The 17,036-nt window shown below is 40.7% G+C and overlaps 1 protein-coding gene across 1 annotated transcript in view; it reads right to left on the bottom strand.

Moving 5' to 3' along the window:
• LOC140237277 (scavenger receptor cysteine-rich domain-containing protein DMBT1-like) overlaps nt 1–15,384 on the bottom strand; it is a 41,218-nt gene extending 25,834 nt beyond the window's left edge. Inside the window, exons 1-6 of the mRNA XM_072317222.1 lie at nt 14,978–15,384; nt 8,861–9,181; nt 7,582–7,914; nt 5,723–6,040; nt 3,004–3,330; nt 2,165–2,485 (exon numbers count right to left, since the gene is read on the bottom strand). Coding sequence (XP_072173323.1) covers nt 2,165–2,485; nt 3,004–3,330; nt 5,723–6,040; nt 7,582–7,914; nt 8,861–9,181; nt 14,978–15,092 — 1,735 coding nt within the window. The 5' untranslated portion in view covers nt 15,093–15,384. The remainder of the gene's footprint in view (nt 1–2,164; nt 2,486–3,003; nt 3,331–5,722; nt 6,041–7,581; nt 7,915–8,860; nt 9,182–14,977) is intronic.
• Nucleotides 15,385–17,036: the final 1,652 nt, after the last annotated feature.

The raw sequence follows: 17,036 nt of genomic DNA, 5'->3' as shown, positions 1-17,036 counted from the left end.
TTAAAATTCCTAAATTTTAGGGGATTGAGGGCCCCCCTGGGCCCCGGGGGGGGGGTGGGATATGGTGTCCGTTTTATTAAATTGAGATCCTAACCCCCTAGGGATGCTACCTGCCAAGTTTGGTGAAAATCCATCATGAAGTTTCAAAAAGATGATTGTACAATTTAGGCCCCCATTTGGACCTCCCCACCCCTCCCCCTACCCCTAAGAGGGGCACCCCTAGATCTGCTTCAAACAAACTTGAAATTACATTAATTAACGTACTAAATCCTAGTATTATCTTAGCTCTATCACTTCTGATTTTAGAGAAGATTCCTTAATTTTGGGAGGTTTGGGCCACTTGGGCCCTCCAGGTGGGACTCGGTGCCCATTTGAACAAATTGAGATCCTATGCCCCTAGGGATACTACCTGCCAAATTTGGTGAAAATTGGTCATGGGATTCTCAAGAAGGAACTGAAAAGGTACAATTTAGGCCCTATTAAGACCCCTCCCCACTACCCTCGCTGGGTCCCAAGGGGGGCACCCCTGATTCCGCCTTGAACAAACTTGAAACTACAGTTATCAATGTGATAACTCATAGTATTATCTTAGCTTTATCACTTCTGGTTCTAGAGAAGATGATTTTTAAATATTCCTTAATTTTGGGGGGTTTGGGGCCCCTGGGGCAGGGTGCCCATTTTAACAAACTGAGATCCTAACCCCCTCGGGATGCTACCTGCCAAGTTTGGTGAAAATCGATCTGGGGTTTTCAAGAGGAAGATGAATATGTAAAAAGTTTACGCACGACGCACGATGGACGACGCACGACGGATGACGGACAACGGACGCCGGACGAAGAACGATCGCAATAGCTCACCGAAGGCTCAGGTGAGCTAAAAATACAACAGTTTACCTACGTTTTGCAGAAAACCCCATTCAATTTGGTTAGGTTGTCACAGAGAAATGTTGATGTGTGTAAATGGAACTGCATTATGTGCAAACACAATGGACAGAACTTGGAGAGAAGGGATTCCTGACATGCTCTACAAAGATCCTTATTTCCCTCTAACTACTGAAGTAAATCAGATGGGATTTTCTGTAAGATGTGAGTAATAAGTTATAGCTTCATACTCTGAAATTGTATTTGGATTGATTCACTTTTTTTAAGTTATAGTTGCAGAAGGACCTATTGTAATTTTTTTTTTTTTTTTTTTTTTTTTTTTTTTTTTTTTGGGGGGGGGGGGGGGGGGGGGGGGATACACAGTACACCGGCAAGTGTCTATGGGAAAAGTGTGTTTAATGTACCATAATCACATCATCCTCAACAGGTTACATGAAACCCAGGAATGAGGCCTTATATCACTTTCTTTCTTCTTGTTGCTACTGTTCATGTTATTGTCGTTGTTATCATCATGGTCATGGTCATCACTGCTGCTTGTTTAATTGTATTCATATTCATTGTATTCATTTATTTGGGGAAAAGTCTTTCCAACAATTGAGTCCAAGGACGTTTGGAGATTGTGTTGCAATAAAAACATTCTATTGTCTTCAGGGGATATAAGCAGAGCTCTATCAAAAGGCAAAAAACATCTATCTGCTTTGATCATATCATATTCAACATCTTATCATTTCTAAATGGTAATCTATAGGGAGAAGCATGACATAACTTACTTTAAGAGCAAAATCGAGACCAATTTCCTCTTGTTAAATTTCTGTAAAATGAGTACAAGTAGCAACTTATCCTTTGCAGTGATATCAGTGATCAAGCTCCCTTGTCGGTGATGTCTTTCTATCAAATCTTTAGCATTAAGATACAGATAATTAGCTCAGGCAAATGTTTACATCCATGGTGTATGTAGCTTTAAAGAGCACTTCACACAACTCAAACGTTTTTAGGGTGAAAGTACCCTGGAAAAAAAAAAGTCCAATATTGCATACTGTTAAAAACATGATACTTTTGCAGCATGAAATTTTCGCGAGTTAACCCTAATATTCAATGCATGAAGTGGACAGAGGAACTTTTGCGTACATTTTAATTTCACAAATCTTGGCTATCTTGAAATTTGCAAAATTAAAATGCACACAAATATTCTTTGTTTTACAGTATGACATTCATAACTTGATCGCACATTACCTGCAAGCAATGCTGCAACACGACAATTTCAAAATGCTGATTCTCCTTACCTGCTGAACATACCACTCCAGCATCTTCATGGTGGCCACAGTTGTGTGAACCGACCCCGCCATGAGGGCAAAGGTCAATGGATGACTCGCTTCCTGTGCATCCAAGGTCATCCAGCAGAATGGGCCCCGACCCTTGGCCGAACGAGGCTCTCATTGTGGCCGACACAGCACCGGAGAAACCGAGCTGACGGCAGGCAACGCTGGCGTCGGAGATATCCCAGTTGTCGTCGCAGACCGTACCCCACTGGTTGTTGAGGAAGACCTCCACACGACCCTCGGAGGAACTTGAGCCTCCTACCAGCCTGATGTTCACCCCAGGTCCTGGTAACATACATGCACACACAAAAACACATTCAGCTACCCATCATAGCATCAAGATAATACACATGAGTAGCTTCTTGTGTGTACTTGTGCAATTTACTACTTCATACTCACTATTCAGATCTACATTATACTAAAATAAAAATGTGAGCAAAAAAGAATATGTTGAAAGGAACCACAGGTACTGCCATACCAAGGAGGTTCGAGAAATGGAGTATCAACAGTCTTAATATTCATTTTGATCCCATGCTCGAAGCCGCCACTCAAAAATATTTGAAGTATGTGTCAAACTGGAGCTGTCTCACAGATAGGAAGACAATTGATTCATGTGGCATTGCATCATGACTCGTCACTCTCAATGGAAGACATGTTAATTTCGCGAACCTTGGCTGTCGTGAAATTTGGGAAGTTAAAATGCATGTGAACATTCATCGTTTTACAGTATGACATTCATAACTTGATCACACATCAACTGCCACGCAATGCTGCAACATGACAATTTGAAAATGCTGAGTCACCTCCACCTCTCGAACATATTGCTCCAGCATCTTCATGGTGGCCACAGTTGTGTGAACCGACCCCGCGATGAGGGCAAAGGTCAATGGATGACTCGCTTCCTGTGCATCCCAGGTCATCGAGCAGAATGGGCCCCGACCCTTGGCCGAACGAGGCTCTCGTTGTGGCCGACACAGCACCAGAGAAACCAAGCTGACGGCAGGCAACACTGGCATCGGAGATATCCCAGCTGTCGTCGCAGACCGTACCCCACTGGTTGTTGAGGAAGACCTCCACACGGCCTTCGGAGGAACTTGAGCCCCCTACCAGCCTAATGTTCACCCCAGGTTCTGGTAACACACACGCACACACAAAAATACATTCAGCTACCCATCATAGCATCAAGATAATACACATGAGTAGCTTCTTGTGTGTACTTGTGCAATTTTCTACTTAATACTCACTATTCAGATCTACAGTATACTAAAATGAAAATGTCTGTAAAAGAATATATTAACAGGACCTATGGGTACTGCCATACTTTCTGATATCATCAATTGTCCCTGATATAGCAAACTTCTTGGATGTAATCTATTAAATTTCATGCAGTTCTTTGAATTTTTTTACATTTATCTCAATTGCAAACTAAAGTGCACACAAAAAAAAAGAAGCTGAATTCAACCATTTAGACATTTTAGAAAAAGCATTCGCAAAACTCGAACAATTGAAATTTACTTTTCACATAATCATGTGTATCCTGTCACCTTGAACCTGACAGATCTTCACAACTGCCACCACAATCAATTACACTACACTCTAATGAGCAATTTTCATGACGTGCACATACTAATTGACATACTGTAGTGACCCCCTTGTAAGTATGTCTGGTATAAACAAAATTCAGTTTTAAAATTTGCACAAGACTTCAGGGGGAAAAAAGGTCAAAGAAAAACAAAGCAAAAATCGGACATTCCACATGGTCGCCAGGCAGTCATTAAAAATATGGAGTAGGGCACAGGAGTAACGATATCTTCATGGTACGCTGCCTTGGAGGATAAGGGATTGAAACTGAATGCTGGAAAGTGCAAAGTCATAACATCTTCTGCTTGATGCAAGTGAGACAGAGAAAACAGGAGAATACCCTTGTGAAATTTGTTATTCAGGTGTTGGAGCAAACTCTTTAAGATGCAATAATTGTACAAACTGGATCCACCATCGATGTAGCAGAATCTCTGGTAGTCTTTAGGTGGCAAGCAAGATATTCTTATCTGACTGAGATGCCAGGACGTGGCAAGCCTATGGAAGAGAGGTACCAGTGGAATTGCAAATGGACTTGAACTCCGGGGCAGGAAGTTTGAGGCTGTGGATAAGTTCTGCAACTTTGGAGATTGTAAAAGAGAACTTCCACAAGCACAACACGGCCACTGTGAAAATGAAATGTGTAAAATTTGCTTCAGGGCATGCTTGAATCTGAAAAATCTCCCATCCTGGGGAAAACGAAATTGCTGCGCGGGCCGAAATAGCATCCAGTCCCAATGTTGGGTGAGATTGAGTAGCCAGCCAATCAGCGATCTTGACGTGTGCGTCGGTCATACACCACGGGACGATTTACGTTTCACACATCATCCCAAATTGCTGCGTCTGCATCCACACAGAAAAGCAAATCTGCTTTTTAGAAATGGGGATGGAAGTCCAAGCACGGGGACTGTCACAGCTGATTGCTTACGCGTCCTCTTGATCTTCCCATCACGTAGCAAAAGTTCTCTGATGTTGGCTGCAAGAGGAGCTGAAAAGCAGTACTGTTGTGACTGCAAGGATTCAGAGTGACTGGATGAAGTTCTGTGAGCTCTCGCCCTTCCTCACTTCGTGGGCAACACCAATAACTGTGAGAGGGACGGCGTATAATGTGTATGTGAGGAAATGCATGACCTATGGTAGTAAGGCGTAGGTAATGAATTGTCCAGTGTAGAATTATTTGAAAAGGCTTAGATACGGTAAGGATGGTCAGATGGATGTGCAGGGCATCACTATGTGATAGAAAGAAAAATGGAAACTACCTCCAGTCAACAAGCCTGCTAAGGATAGGGCAAGTGATGAAGCAGAAAAGACAAACTGTCTCAAAGAGAATATCAAAATTTCCAGTCACTGGGAGGAATCAATGTGGGAGACCACACAAGACATGGGAATAAACAATCAAAGAAAACAGAAGAGAAGCTATTATCACCCACATTGACCCAACTGATGGCATACCACCGAGGTGAATCATCAAGGAAATGAACTGTCCACTCCAAAAGAGTTGAAAAAAATAGACCCTAAATGTTGATGATGATGACAATGATGTCAGCAATTTTCGTTATATCTCATCATTTTCACACAAAACTTGAAGGAAGTCCTTTTATTTCATATTTCTTTAAGAGGAATTGTTAGGCAGGTGTTGTTGTTTTTTCGGAGAAAAAAAAATTTTCCTTGATAATCTTATTTTACAATACGTTTTACAAAACCAAAAAAAAAAAAGGAAGCTTTTCTTGTCATCTGAATCCCTTGTCTAAACGTTGGCCCCATGCAAAACTTGGTTCAACATTTTCAAACTCTAACAAGTCAAATAGCAAGCGAATCAAAGAAGTGGAATTTAAAAAAACGATATTTCCTCAGTATATTGCACAAGTTTGCTTCATAATGTGTAACTGGGAGCACAATGTTGTTCCATTGTGTGTTGGGGAAAGAGCATTTAGTCTGTGTCACCTGTCGTAGCCTGAACGCAGACTGCGCCAGCATCTTCACCGTGTCCGCACAGAGTAGGAAGCTCGGAATCAGGCCAAAAGCACTCTTGCAAGGAATTCTCATAACCAGTGCAGTCCAAGAAGTCAAAAATGATGCCCCCCGTGCCCCGCCCAAAGCGTGCTCCGCCCGGAGCAGAGGAGGCCCTGGCAAACCCTAGCTGCCTACAGACAACATGAGCATCCTGCAGGTCGAAGGTGTTGTCGCAGATTGTGAACCACCGGTTGTTCAGGAACATCTCGACGCGACCTTCAAGGCGACTGGCCCCTCCCACCAGTCGAACTCCTGCGACAAAAACCAACACAGAGAGACAGAGAGTCTGTCAAAGTGACAACCTGTGTAAAACACTCACCATCCCAGAACCTTTAACCCATTCCATACTGAAATCTGAAATCCCCATACACTTATTACACAGGCCACCAGGCTTCCATATGGAACAAGTTAAACAAATGAAAAAACAGAACATTCGGTAGGCCTACTTCTCTAATAATCAGCTGTCTGACACACAAGGTTCCATCCAACCATTTTATCTATAAATGAGGCTTTTGACAGCACACGACAACCAATATTTTAATGGCGGTTACATTCAGTGCAACTTGCAAACACTGATGGAATCTCATTTACCATGGACATCAGTCCAACAGATGCATAATAAGAGGTTGAAATCATCATTGACCATTTATGGACTCTGGCACACAGCTTTAAAGGTGGTACAGTATTGGTTAAGGCAAGGATTCAGCTTGTAACTTTTTGCGAGAATACTTAAAAAAACACTTGATGAAATAATAAAGAGCAGGCAATTCTAGGAGGAGGACGGACAGACGGACACACAGACACACACACGTACGGAGCCCGTTTCATAGTCCCCTGCTCGAACTCGTTCGGCGGGGGCAACAAAATGATCCTAATAAAAGGTGGGTCTCACCTTTTATTAGGATTGCTTTGCTTTGGATATCTCAGCCATTTCAAAACCATTTTTTGTCGAATTAACTTTTTTGTCAAATTCATATGATTACATACTCTTTCATATTTCAAAAGATGTTTCTCATTATTTCACAAAATAAACACAAAAAACATTGGAAACCTTAAGCCCAATTTTATCCAAAACTGTACCATCCCTTTAACTTGCCAAGCCCTTTCAGCAGTAAGCAGTGATCTATCCAAACTTGGCCTAGTTGTAAAGTTAGCAAGCTCACTCAGGTGTCACAATACACTTCTATCCAACAAGAAGCCCATGGTGGCACAAGAATTATGTGGATTTGGTAATCTTTAATCATTGATATATAATAATATGTGCTGCCAGATAGAGTCTCTCTAGGAAAGATTCTGGACTACGGGATCAAGGGTCAAAGGTCAAGTGAAAATATTAGAATTGCAATTTTTCTTCATATCTTGCAAACGGTTCAAGGTATCTCTGTGATCTAACGTTGGCAGAGTCCTGGTGTTGTATTGAGATCAAATTTTGTCGCAATTACGTGCAATTATATCAACAGAAATGTTCAGGTGTGAGTTTCTTCAATTTGCCTCCCTCTACACCTGAATCTTGCCCCTCTGAATTATATCTTACCTTTACTTAACGGAAATGTTGTTTAGATAACTTCATTATTTGTTTGTTTGTTTGCCATCAGCCAGCCCAACCCTTTGACCAGCTGTGAGTGCTAATATCAGCAACTTCCAGTTCATTGTTTGTGCTGGTGCTGGTGCTTACCAGGTCAAAAACAACTGTTTCATATCTCGCTCCAACACAGTTGCTGCCTGCTGAGATAGCACCACAACACCAGCACTGGCAACAAACTTGAAATCACCCAGTGACGGCAGCCTACCTGGGTTGCTAGCACCTCCGGGTCGTGAGCACACCACTCCAGCATCCTCTCTGTGATGGCAGTTGTGTTGTCTGCGGTGTTGACAGTCCCTCAGGGAAGATTCGCTGCCGCTGCACCGAACGTCGTCCATCAGGATCGGCCCCGATCCCTCGCCAAAGTGGGCCCGGGATCGTGCCTCCACTGCAACTCCGAGCCCCAGCTGGCGACAGACCACACGGGCGTCGTTGATGTCCCACAAGTCATCGCATACCGTACCCCACTGGTTGCCTACAAATACCTCCACACGGCCCTCGTAGATATCACTACCTCCAACAAGTCGGATGTTGATTCCCCCTATTATAGAAATAGGAAAGGATGCAAATTGAAAAGGTCTTTACACACAAAAACCCTATTACAATGAGAAAGAAATTTAATTATTGGCTTTTGTCAGGGTAAATATGATGATAATTAAGCAGTCTTTTCATGTACCATACAAATCATATTCTATAACATTTCAGACACTTTGCAAATAACTGAAATAAAAGATATTTTGATATCACAGTACATTGACAACATCAGTTTTCCCAATCTCCAGATAAAGTTAAGATTGTTGTGCAAGTTCAAAACAAATTGTATGTTTGTTTGGTTTTGTTTTTGTTTTTTTTTTTGTTTGGTTTTGTTTTTGTTTTGTTTTTTTTCAAAGTGCATAGCTAGAGAATAAATGAGCACGTTGATAATGTTGACAAACAAAATTAGAATACAACTTTGGGTTGTGTAATAAATCATGGTGATTGTTTTAAATTGTCCAAATTGCTAATTACACTCTAGGGACGATGCCAAATTGGAATCATTCTTTATCTCTAGAAATTTGCCATAAATATAACGATTGAGTCACATTACTTGTATGTCATAATTGTTTGTTGCTGTTTTTGTACAGCTTTGAATTGATGTTGCTTTGTTGGGCCACATATACCGTACCTGAAAATAATATGAAGTGTACATAGATCTAACCTATCTTCAACAATGTTCACAAATCCAATTCATCCATCCTGGTTGATGCCAACTAAAATACTGTGTATGTGAACGGAGGAAAGACAGAGAGCAGTAGATACACGCTGGCCACGTAAAAATCCTCTGTCAGCAGAACCCAGAAGTGATGCAAGTTGGGTCTGATTTTTAGGTAATTCAGTGTTAAATGTGGGTAAATAGATATTTGTTTTAAAAGATAAAAAGAAATACACAACTTGTAAATGAAAGAATGAGAGTATAGTTCTAGTCCCTTTTTTTAGTGTAAGCTCACCACTTTGGCCGCAAATGACTCCAGCATCTTCGCTGTGAGCACAGTTGTGTATTCCAAGACCCTGGTGTGGACAGGAAAGCAAGAATGTCTCTCTTCCAGTGCACCGCACATTGTCTAACAAGATCGGACCAGATCCCTGGCCAAAGTGAGCACTGGATAGAGCGTGGCTCGCCCGTCCCAAGCCCAGCTGGCGGCAGACTACTTGTGCATCGTTGAGGTCCCATAAGTCGTCACAAACGGTTCCCCACTGGTTGTTTACGAATAGTTCGACGCGACCCTCATTGGCGTTGGAGCCACCGACGAGACGGATGTTGGCCGCACCTGAAAATGGTCATCATTTCACAACCTGACATCAATACCAGCACCGCATTATACTTAGTGTAATACAGAATACAACAGGCCTAACGTTAAGTCGTTTAGATTGTATACTGTTGAAAAAAAGATGCAGGCTTATCGCAGTCTCGGCACAATGCAAGATTCGTGTGTGTCCACTACAGGTCCTCCCTCTCAAGTGGTCAACCATACAGTGTGTGATATGGCTTGATGAGCCGGGGTGTAGATATCTACTGGGACGCTGTGTAAAATTTACTGTGAGTTTTTAGTACGATCTTCCCAGTGCGTGCATGCAGTGGTTGCTTTTAAATCACTACTTAGAACCTACTTGTAATTGTACGTGTGGGACTGTGTATCATTGATGTACGCAAAAGCAATTGTGAGTTAAAGGTACAAACTACGAGGCCAACTACTCACCTGACTGTGCCACAGCACAGAGACTTCCCAGAACAACTCTGGACCTTCTTCAAAGTTGGAGCAACTTCAACAATTATTACGGCATTTTCCACGAAATAGAACTGCACCTCTTTTGCCGGTCTCCATATTGCTCGTAATGTGTGCTAATGTGCGCTGTATGGAATGTTCACTCACCCCAGAGCCTTCGATCCAGTGCCGTATATTAATATACGGCACTGCTTCGATCTACCTAGTACAATATTAGTATTACAAGGCTCTGACTCGCCCAACCAGTGCTTAGCGTCGTCTGCTAGAGTACGTACAAGCAGCATGACGGACGTGCAACGCAGGTGGAAAAATGTCCTGCGAAAAGAATCCCAGCATGGCATACACCCTAAAAAAACATACACCCTAATTTCATTTTTTTCCCCTGGGGTTTGAAAGTAACCTTTTTTTTTTTTTTTTTTTTTTTTTTTTTTTTTTTTTTTTTTTTTTTTTTTTTTTTTTTGGGGGGGGGGGGGGGGGGAATCATGGCCTGATTGAGATGCTGGGGAGCCGCGATCGCGATCAGAATTAGATCTATAGGGGAAATGCAGAGCTTTTCTCATGAGTAGACCTATGTAGTGAGAAAATATCTTTCGGAAAATGCCGTGTTATTGTTGACTAGCTATTGCTGTTTTTGATAACCTCGCGTTGATCATAACATTCATGAGTTCAATGTAGACTAAACAACACTTTTGCGGCAAAACTGAACAAAACCCATGATCAATCATAATTTGGTGGAAATATGATTTGAAAAAGAAAAGAAAAAGTCTTATTCTACTAAAATAAATATAGGACCTATAATAGAAACTACAAAGTACAGTCTGCTGTCTGCCCAGCAACACCCCTGGAAATGTCTTAAATTGCCAGCCCGGCACCATGTGCCTAGAGCTGTCTTGTGCATTATCGTCTTATGTTTGCTGTTGTTAATCAGGATGCCAAAGTTATTATTTCTTAATTCATCTTTAGGCCTAATGCGGATTGCACTCGCACAACGTTTCGTGGGTAGCAATATTGTTACTTCACAATCAAGTTGACCGCGCTAACTAAAACACTACCAAACCAAACACATAAAGAAAGTTTCAATCACCTCTTTAAAAAAAAAATACAGATAGAAGTGGCAGATCAAGAGGTGGCGCACCGGGCGAGCACCCCTTCTGGGGGTTTTTTTAACAAAGAAATAAAAAGTAACTAGAATCGGAATTTGTCAACACTGACAGATTAGGTGATCCGATATATTCGGAAATGAATGTTTTGAGTCCTGATATCAATACCGGTACAGACGACCCGATCTGTTTCATCTGTCAGTAGGGACCATTGGTCATGTGATGTTGGAATTCTCATCCAGAAAAGGAACCTGTCAAACCTGTCATGGCTACAGATTTAAAGAGGAAAGGGCATAATTATGCTACCAAAGAGACAAAATGAAAATTTTTAGTATATTTGAACCTAATTTTCACATACAAGATGGCGTGTTAGGAAAAAGCCATTATCCTATGAAAATTAATGATCTTCTTGACAAGGTCTATATCTGTGCAAAATATAGAGGCAATATGCCATGAATTTAACAAGATACTGGACGAAATTAGTTTGATCATTGACCCTACGTTAGAAAGCCAAGATGGCATCTGATTAGAAAGTTGTTATTTCATGAAACGATCCATATGCCATGGGCTAAAATGTGTGCAAAATATGGGAGTGATAGGGCATGTATTTACCATGATACAGGACAAAGCAGTCATGACTCTTGACCCTATCTCGCACAGCCAAGATAACGTCTGAGTCAAAAGACGTTGTTTTATGAAATGATCCAGGCAACATAGTCCATTTATGTACAAAATCTGGCCCCGATTAAGCATTTAGTAAGCAAGATACAATATAAAGAATATTTGACCTTTGAACCTCATTTGCACAGCTAAAATAATGGCGTCCGACCAAAGCGTTGCTATTTTACAAAATGATCATCTATCGAGGCCCATGCGTGTGCAAAATATGGCGGTGACACCATATACACTAATGAGGCTACAGAATGAAGTATATTTGACCTTTGACCCCACTTAACACAGCCAAGATGGCATCTGAGCAAAAAGTTGTTATTTTGAGAAATGATTCTTGCAACATGGTCCTTACGTGTGCAAAATGTCGGAAAGATAGGACGTGTATTCACCAAGATACAGGATTAAACACTTTTGACCTTTGACCCTAATTTATCTACCCAAGATGGTGTCGGAAGAAGTAGTTGTTGTTTTATGAAATGATGTTCGTGACATGAACTAAGCATGTGCAAAATATGGGGTTGATAGGACCTGTTGTTCTTGATCTATTGCACAGAAAGTGGAAGAGAGAAAATAAAGAAAACGTAAAGGTATTGTATAGAAATTTGAAGGAGAAGAATAAAAGGATCAGAAAAAGATGAAGTTAGGAAGGGAGAATAAGATTTACTAAAGAAAAAGCAAAAATATAAGAGTAAAAACAAGGCAAAAGAAAAATGGTAAGAGCGGGCCTCGAACACAGAACCTGAAGATTAAAAGTCCGATGCGCTATGCATTGAGCCATTTCATCCCCATAGGCTCTGTGTATTAAGCAAAATTGACGCTACATCGAAGCCAAGTGCCAATTTCAACCAAGTTTTTCAACGTGATCCCGACGTCCCATGAAAAAAACGGAGGGCACTTTAACAATAGCCCAAAGTCTCAGCCAATTCACTAAAGAGTAAGTGAGCTAGTGCGAGATAAAGACAGTCATGTCAATTTTCATTTCCAGAAAAAATGCCCTCCCGTAGAGCTAACACGTAAACTGGTCAAATTTGACAAGGTTACTTTCAATTGATTTTTTTTCAAGGTAATGACGTCATCCAATCAAAATTGAAATTTGATGACGTCATTTGTAAAATTCCTTTTTTATTTCATTGAGGAATTTGATATCTTTTAATCATTTTGCAAGCATCTGGCACCCATGAAATGATATCTACAGCTCATCTGCTTTCAGAATATGCAAAGAATATGGGGGGGGGGGGGGTCACCGTCCATCCTGACGAGTAAACTCGGGTTAAAAATTGGCGGTTTTTTGGCATATTTGCACTGTATATCGCCATTGACGCGCGAGCGGAATTTCAACTTTGATGGGCCTGTATGACGTCATATTGAGTCGGATTGACTTGAAGCTAGGTAGAACTATTTCTGGATATCTTAGACGTGTGATTCATGTGCAAAAACGGGAAATTTCTAATTCATACGAGCTGCGCGTGGGTATATGCGCGCGCGCGTACGCGTCCGTTTACTTTTTATGAAATGCTCCAAATGACCTGAAACGTGTGCAAAACAATTTTGAGCTCGATAGGAGAATGTTAAAATTTCAACGCGCGCGTACGCGTTCGTTTAGAGTGAACATGATCAAATTCTATTCATGAATCAATAGAGCTTGACTTAAACTATATGATATGGAAATTTCGTTGAGAAATTCCATTAATGAGATACGAATGTGAACGTGATTTAAGATAATGACGTCATAGTGACGTCACGGTTGACTGATCACAGTGATACCGTAGATCTGTCATCCCTAGGACAGGATACATAATTATATGGTATAAGTTTGAAAGTGATAGGCGAAGGATTTTTTTAGTTAAAGGTACTCGCCCACATTTGCAAACCCACGAAAATCAAAACTGCATAAAACAGGTCCAATATGACTTCAAGTACAAGTTATAACAGTAACATACCTCACCTGTCGCTCTTTGTCTATACCATTCGATAAAAGAGAGAAAATCATCGTTTTAAAATCAATTTTCAAACCGGGTCAACCCGACCCAAAATCGAATTACGAGCGCGGGCTATAGCTACGTACATCGTACATGTAACACGTACGTGGACCGGAGCTAGCGAGCGTTATACGCATGCATACGGATTACGGTGCATTTTCATTTATTTTTATGAAAGTAATGGACTAATTGGAACGAAATTTTGCACAGGTGTTACTGCAATCATACCCAAACTCCATGCTAACTATGAGACCAATTGCGGCAGGTTTACAAATGTGGGCTAATACCTTTTACCTCTGCACAACATTTGAGGAGAAAGAAATAAAGAAGAAGAAAGAATCGAAACTACCTCGCGAGGCGCATAGGAAAGGGGGAGTGCCAGAATTGCTGCCACATTAACCCTTTGCAGTGGCGGATCCGGGGGAGCGCACGAGCGCCCCCCCCCCCCTTATTTATTTATTTTTTGTTAAAACAAAAGTGTTAAAACAAAAGAAATAAACAGGAAAATGGGGGTACTTGTGCCCCCTTTGACTTTGTTTAGGCACCCATCTATATAGAATTCCTGGATCCTCCACCCTGCTTTGTGTGCTTGAGTGCAAAAAGTGGCACAGAAAATCCCACACAAAGGATTAAAAGGAAAAATCCAGTCCAAATATATGTTAGTCTGATAAGAAAGAGTGAAATATTGCGAGTTCAACGGTAAAATTTTGATCAAAATCGTATGAAAAATAAGGAAGTTATGACATTTTGAAGTTTCGCTATTTTTTTAAGAAGAAGTTCTTGAACGGTCACTATAATAATATATTTATTATGGCAAATTAGTGAGCATGTATCCCTTCACAACTTGCCATATTATTATAGTTTGTACATAAAATGTTGAAATTTCCAGTTTTTCATTCAAACGCAATCATGCCCGAGGCTCAAATCCTGATGTAACTGATCCCTATTCTGAAGTTATCCAACAAGGAATAACATCATGTTTCAGAATTCAGTGACAGAAATATTTGAATTTTCGTCACTTTTTGTACACGATCAATAAAAAATTGTGAGGTCAGCTCACTCGTTTGTATAATGAGAACTATTCATATCCACTATACAAGAACTGTTTTGCAGAAATCAGCAAAACTCTAAATTTCATAACTTCTTTGTTTTTCATCCGATTTCAAATTTTTACCATTGAACTCGTAAGGTTTTACTCTTTCTTATCAGATTAACATATTTTTTGGCTGGATTAAAGACCAAGTTTAGTAAGGGATCACGCCAATCAATGTTTATGTAAGTATACTGTGCATGTAGGCTCCACTACCGGGTGCTGTTCGTTGTTCCGAAGGTTCGATATTCCGAAGGTTCGTTATTCCGAAGGTTCGATATTGTAAGATGTAGTTATACACAAGCTATGATTACCCTCTTCTACCATTACGAATTTGAGATAATCAGAGTGATGACGATCATGCTAAAAATGATGATATTATCATCATCTGCGTGATAACCACAGCGACAACTGTCCTTTCTATGATTAATATCATAATTACTACTACTGTTCTCCCTTAATGTTTCTTATTTGTTCTTTTAATGTAAGTTTGTCTTACCTCCAGCTTGACGAGTTTGCCGATGTGAAAGCTCAGCAGAGATGGCAAGAAACAGTGCAGACATGAGAAATATTCTCAAGAGAAAGACAGCCTTCCATCGTCCGGAGATCATCATCTTTCGTTCCGGTGATCGAAAGCTCCCTTGATTGTAAAATTCAACTTCCAGAACTGACGCAGGTGAGAGCAACCGTCGTCTACGGACTACAAAATAACAAGGAGAGATAAGTGTGATTCATACACGACGAGGAGTTCGTTAATCAGCGGCGGCATCCACGTTTAAAACGATGATGATGACAATGATGACGAGGAGGATGAGTAATTGGTGGTGGTTGAATGATGTAAGAACCTGGATGCGCGTTAGTAGGCTCACCTATCTGCTGGGTAGAGCCTACCAGCCGACACCTTCCACTGTTTGATAGCAAGGTGAAGTGTAACCCGCTCCCTGGATGAAGCCGAGTTTTATATCCTGAGATCCGGTGTTTCTTCTCATCACATGCAGCTTTTGTAATGTATCGTGATCCCCAAAAGCAGTTCCGGGACGCACCCGGATTCTCGAGAAAGTCGATGCGGGGGAGATGGCAGGGTCACTTTGGAACCTTCCACACACAACACCTGACCTCCAAAAGCCAAACGACAAGTGTAATGTTACTATATCGTTTCGTCACTGCAGGGAAGTAAATCAGTGATCGGGTGATTAGTGTTTTCTGGTATCGCAAGATAACTGTCAGTTATTGTCAAGATTCTCATTCATATACTTGTTTTGATTTCATATTTTGTGTCTTTGTTTGTTTGCTTGTTTGGTTGTTTGTTTGTTTGTTTGTTGTATAGGTTGTTTGTTTTATTATCTTGTTTTCTTCTCTTGGTTTCTTTTTGATTTTTGTTTTGTTCTGTTTTCTTCAATTATTTTGTCTATCTGCTTTCCTTTTGAACAATGATTGTTCATAAATCAAGACTTGCACAACTTTACAACTTATGACCTCTTTTATAGTCATAATCATAACCATTCAGGGGAATAGTGATACAAACTGACAGCACACACGTGGCATGATAATGTTATTTTTGCATGATTTGGCATGGGTTAGGCCCTTATATCAAATAACTACAGAGAGACGTACATAGAAGAGTCAAAATAATGCCCCTTTCAGGCAATGCCTCAACACACACAAAAAAAAAATCAAAAAACTTCATGAGCAGAAAATAGAAACAGTGAGATATACTACAAGGTCGTTTATAAAACTTTCTTTTGTGTGTGTGTATTAGGATGCTGTGTAAATTTGTGGTTAGGTTATAGATCGCAACAAAACGGAGAGTAGAAACCATTAGATCTTTTATAGTTTTTACGAGTCAGACATCTTCACACATGGGTAAAGATTTAGCGGAACATTGAGGTTCGTGGACATCAACTTGTACATGTTGTAGATCATAATTATTTTGAACAGTAATGCCTGTTGTCTTTTTACAATTACACAATCGCGCTCTGACAGTTTCCGACAACAATGAAAACTGGTATGAATCAGTCTAGTAGAGATGGCTATTCAATCTGGGCAGCCTGTTTCTTGAATGATTAAACCCGGGTACTAAACCAATCGTGATGTAATCACAGCTTACACATGAAAGTTAGTGTAGTGTTATCTGGATTGTTACGACATTCAATGGTTATCCTTCGATTCCTGTGAATGGTTTCATGGGGTTTGACCAACATGTAATTATTATTATTAGATTTTTAAAGACAATAATGTTAATGTTGCTATTCCCCATCTTCCATTTCTTTAGCATCATCATCTCCTTATTTGATATTCTGTCAGTTGATTTTATTGTAGCCCAGCACCAGGTGGTACCTGACCCGGAGGTTGAATGACCTCGTTTGACCTCCCGTGCACCAATCACCTGCAAGTTGACTCGCGTTGGTGAACTCACGTGTTCGTCTTTTGGAGCAATGACCCTCTCGCTGTTTCGGTATTTTGGTGATGCAATGGTAATCTACCTCCTTGACAACACAACGCGGTAATGAAAACAGACTTGTCTGGCTGAGATTTTTTTTTTCGCTTCACTCCATTTT

Source organism: Diadema setosum, chromosome 13 (genome assembly GCF_964275005.1).
Source record: "Diadema setosum chromosome 13, eeDiaSeto1, whole genome shotgun sequence".
Lineage (NCBI taxonomy): Eukaryota > Metazoa > Echinodermata > Echinoidea > Diadematoida > Diadematidae > Diadema > Diadema setosum.
Note: the sequence above shows the minus strand (reverse complement) of the source record. Positions and strands in the feature narration are given on the sequence as shown.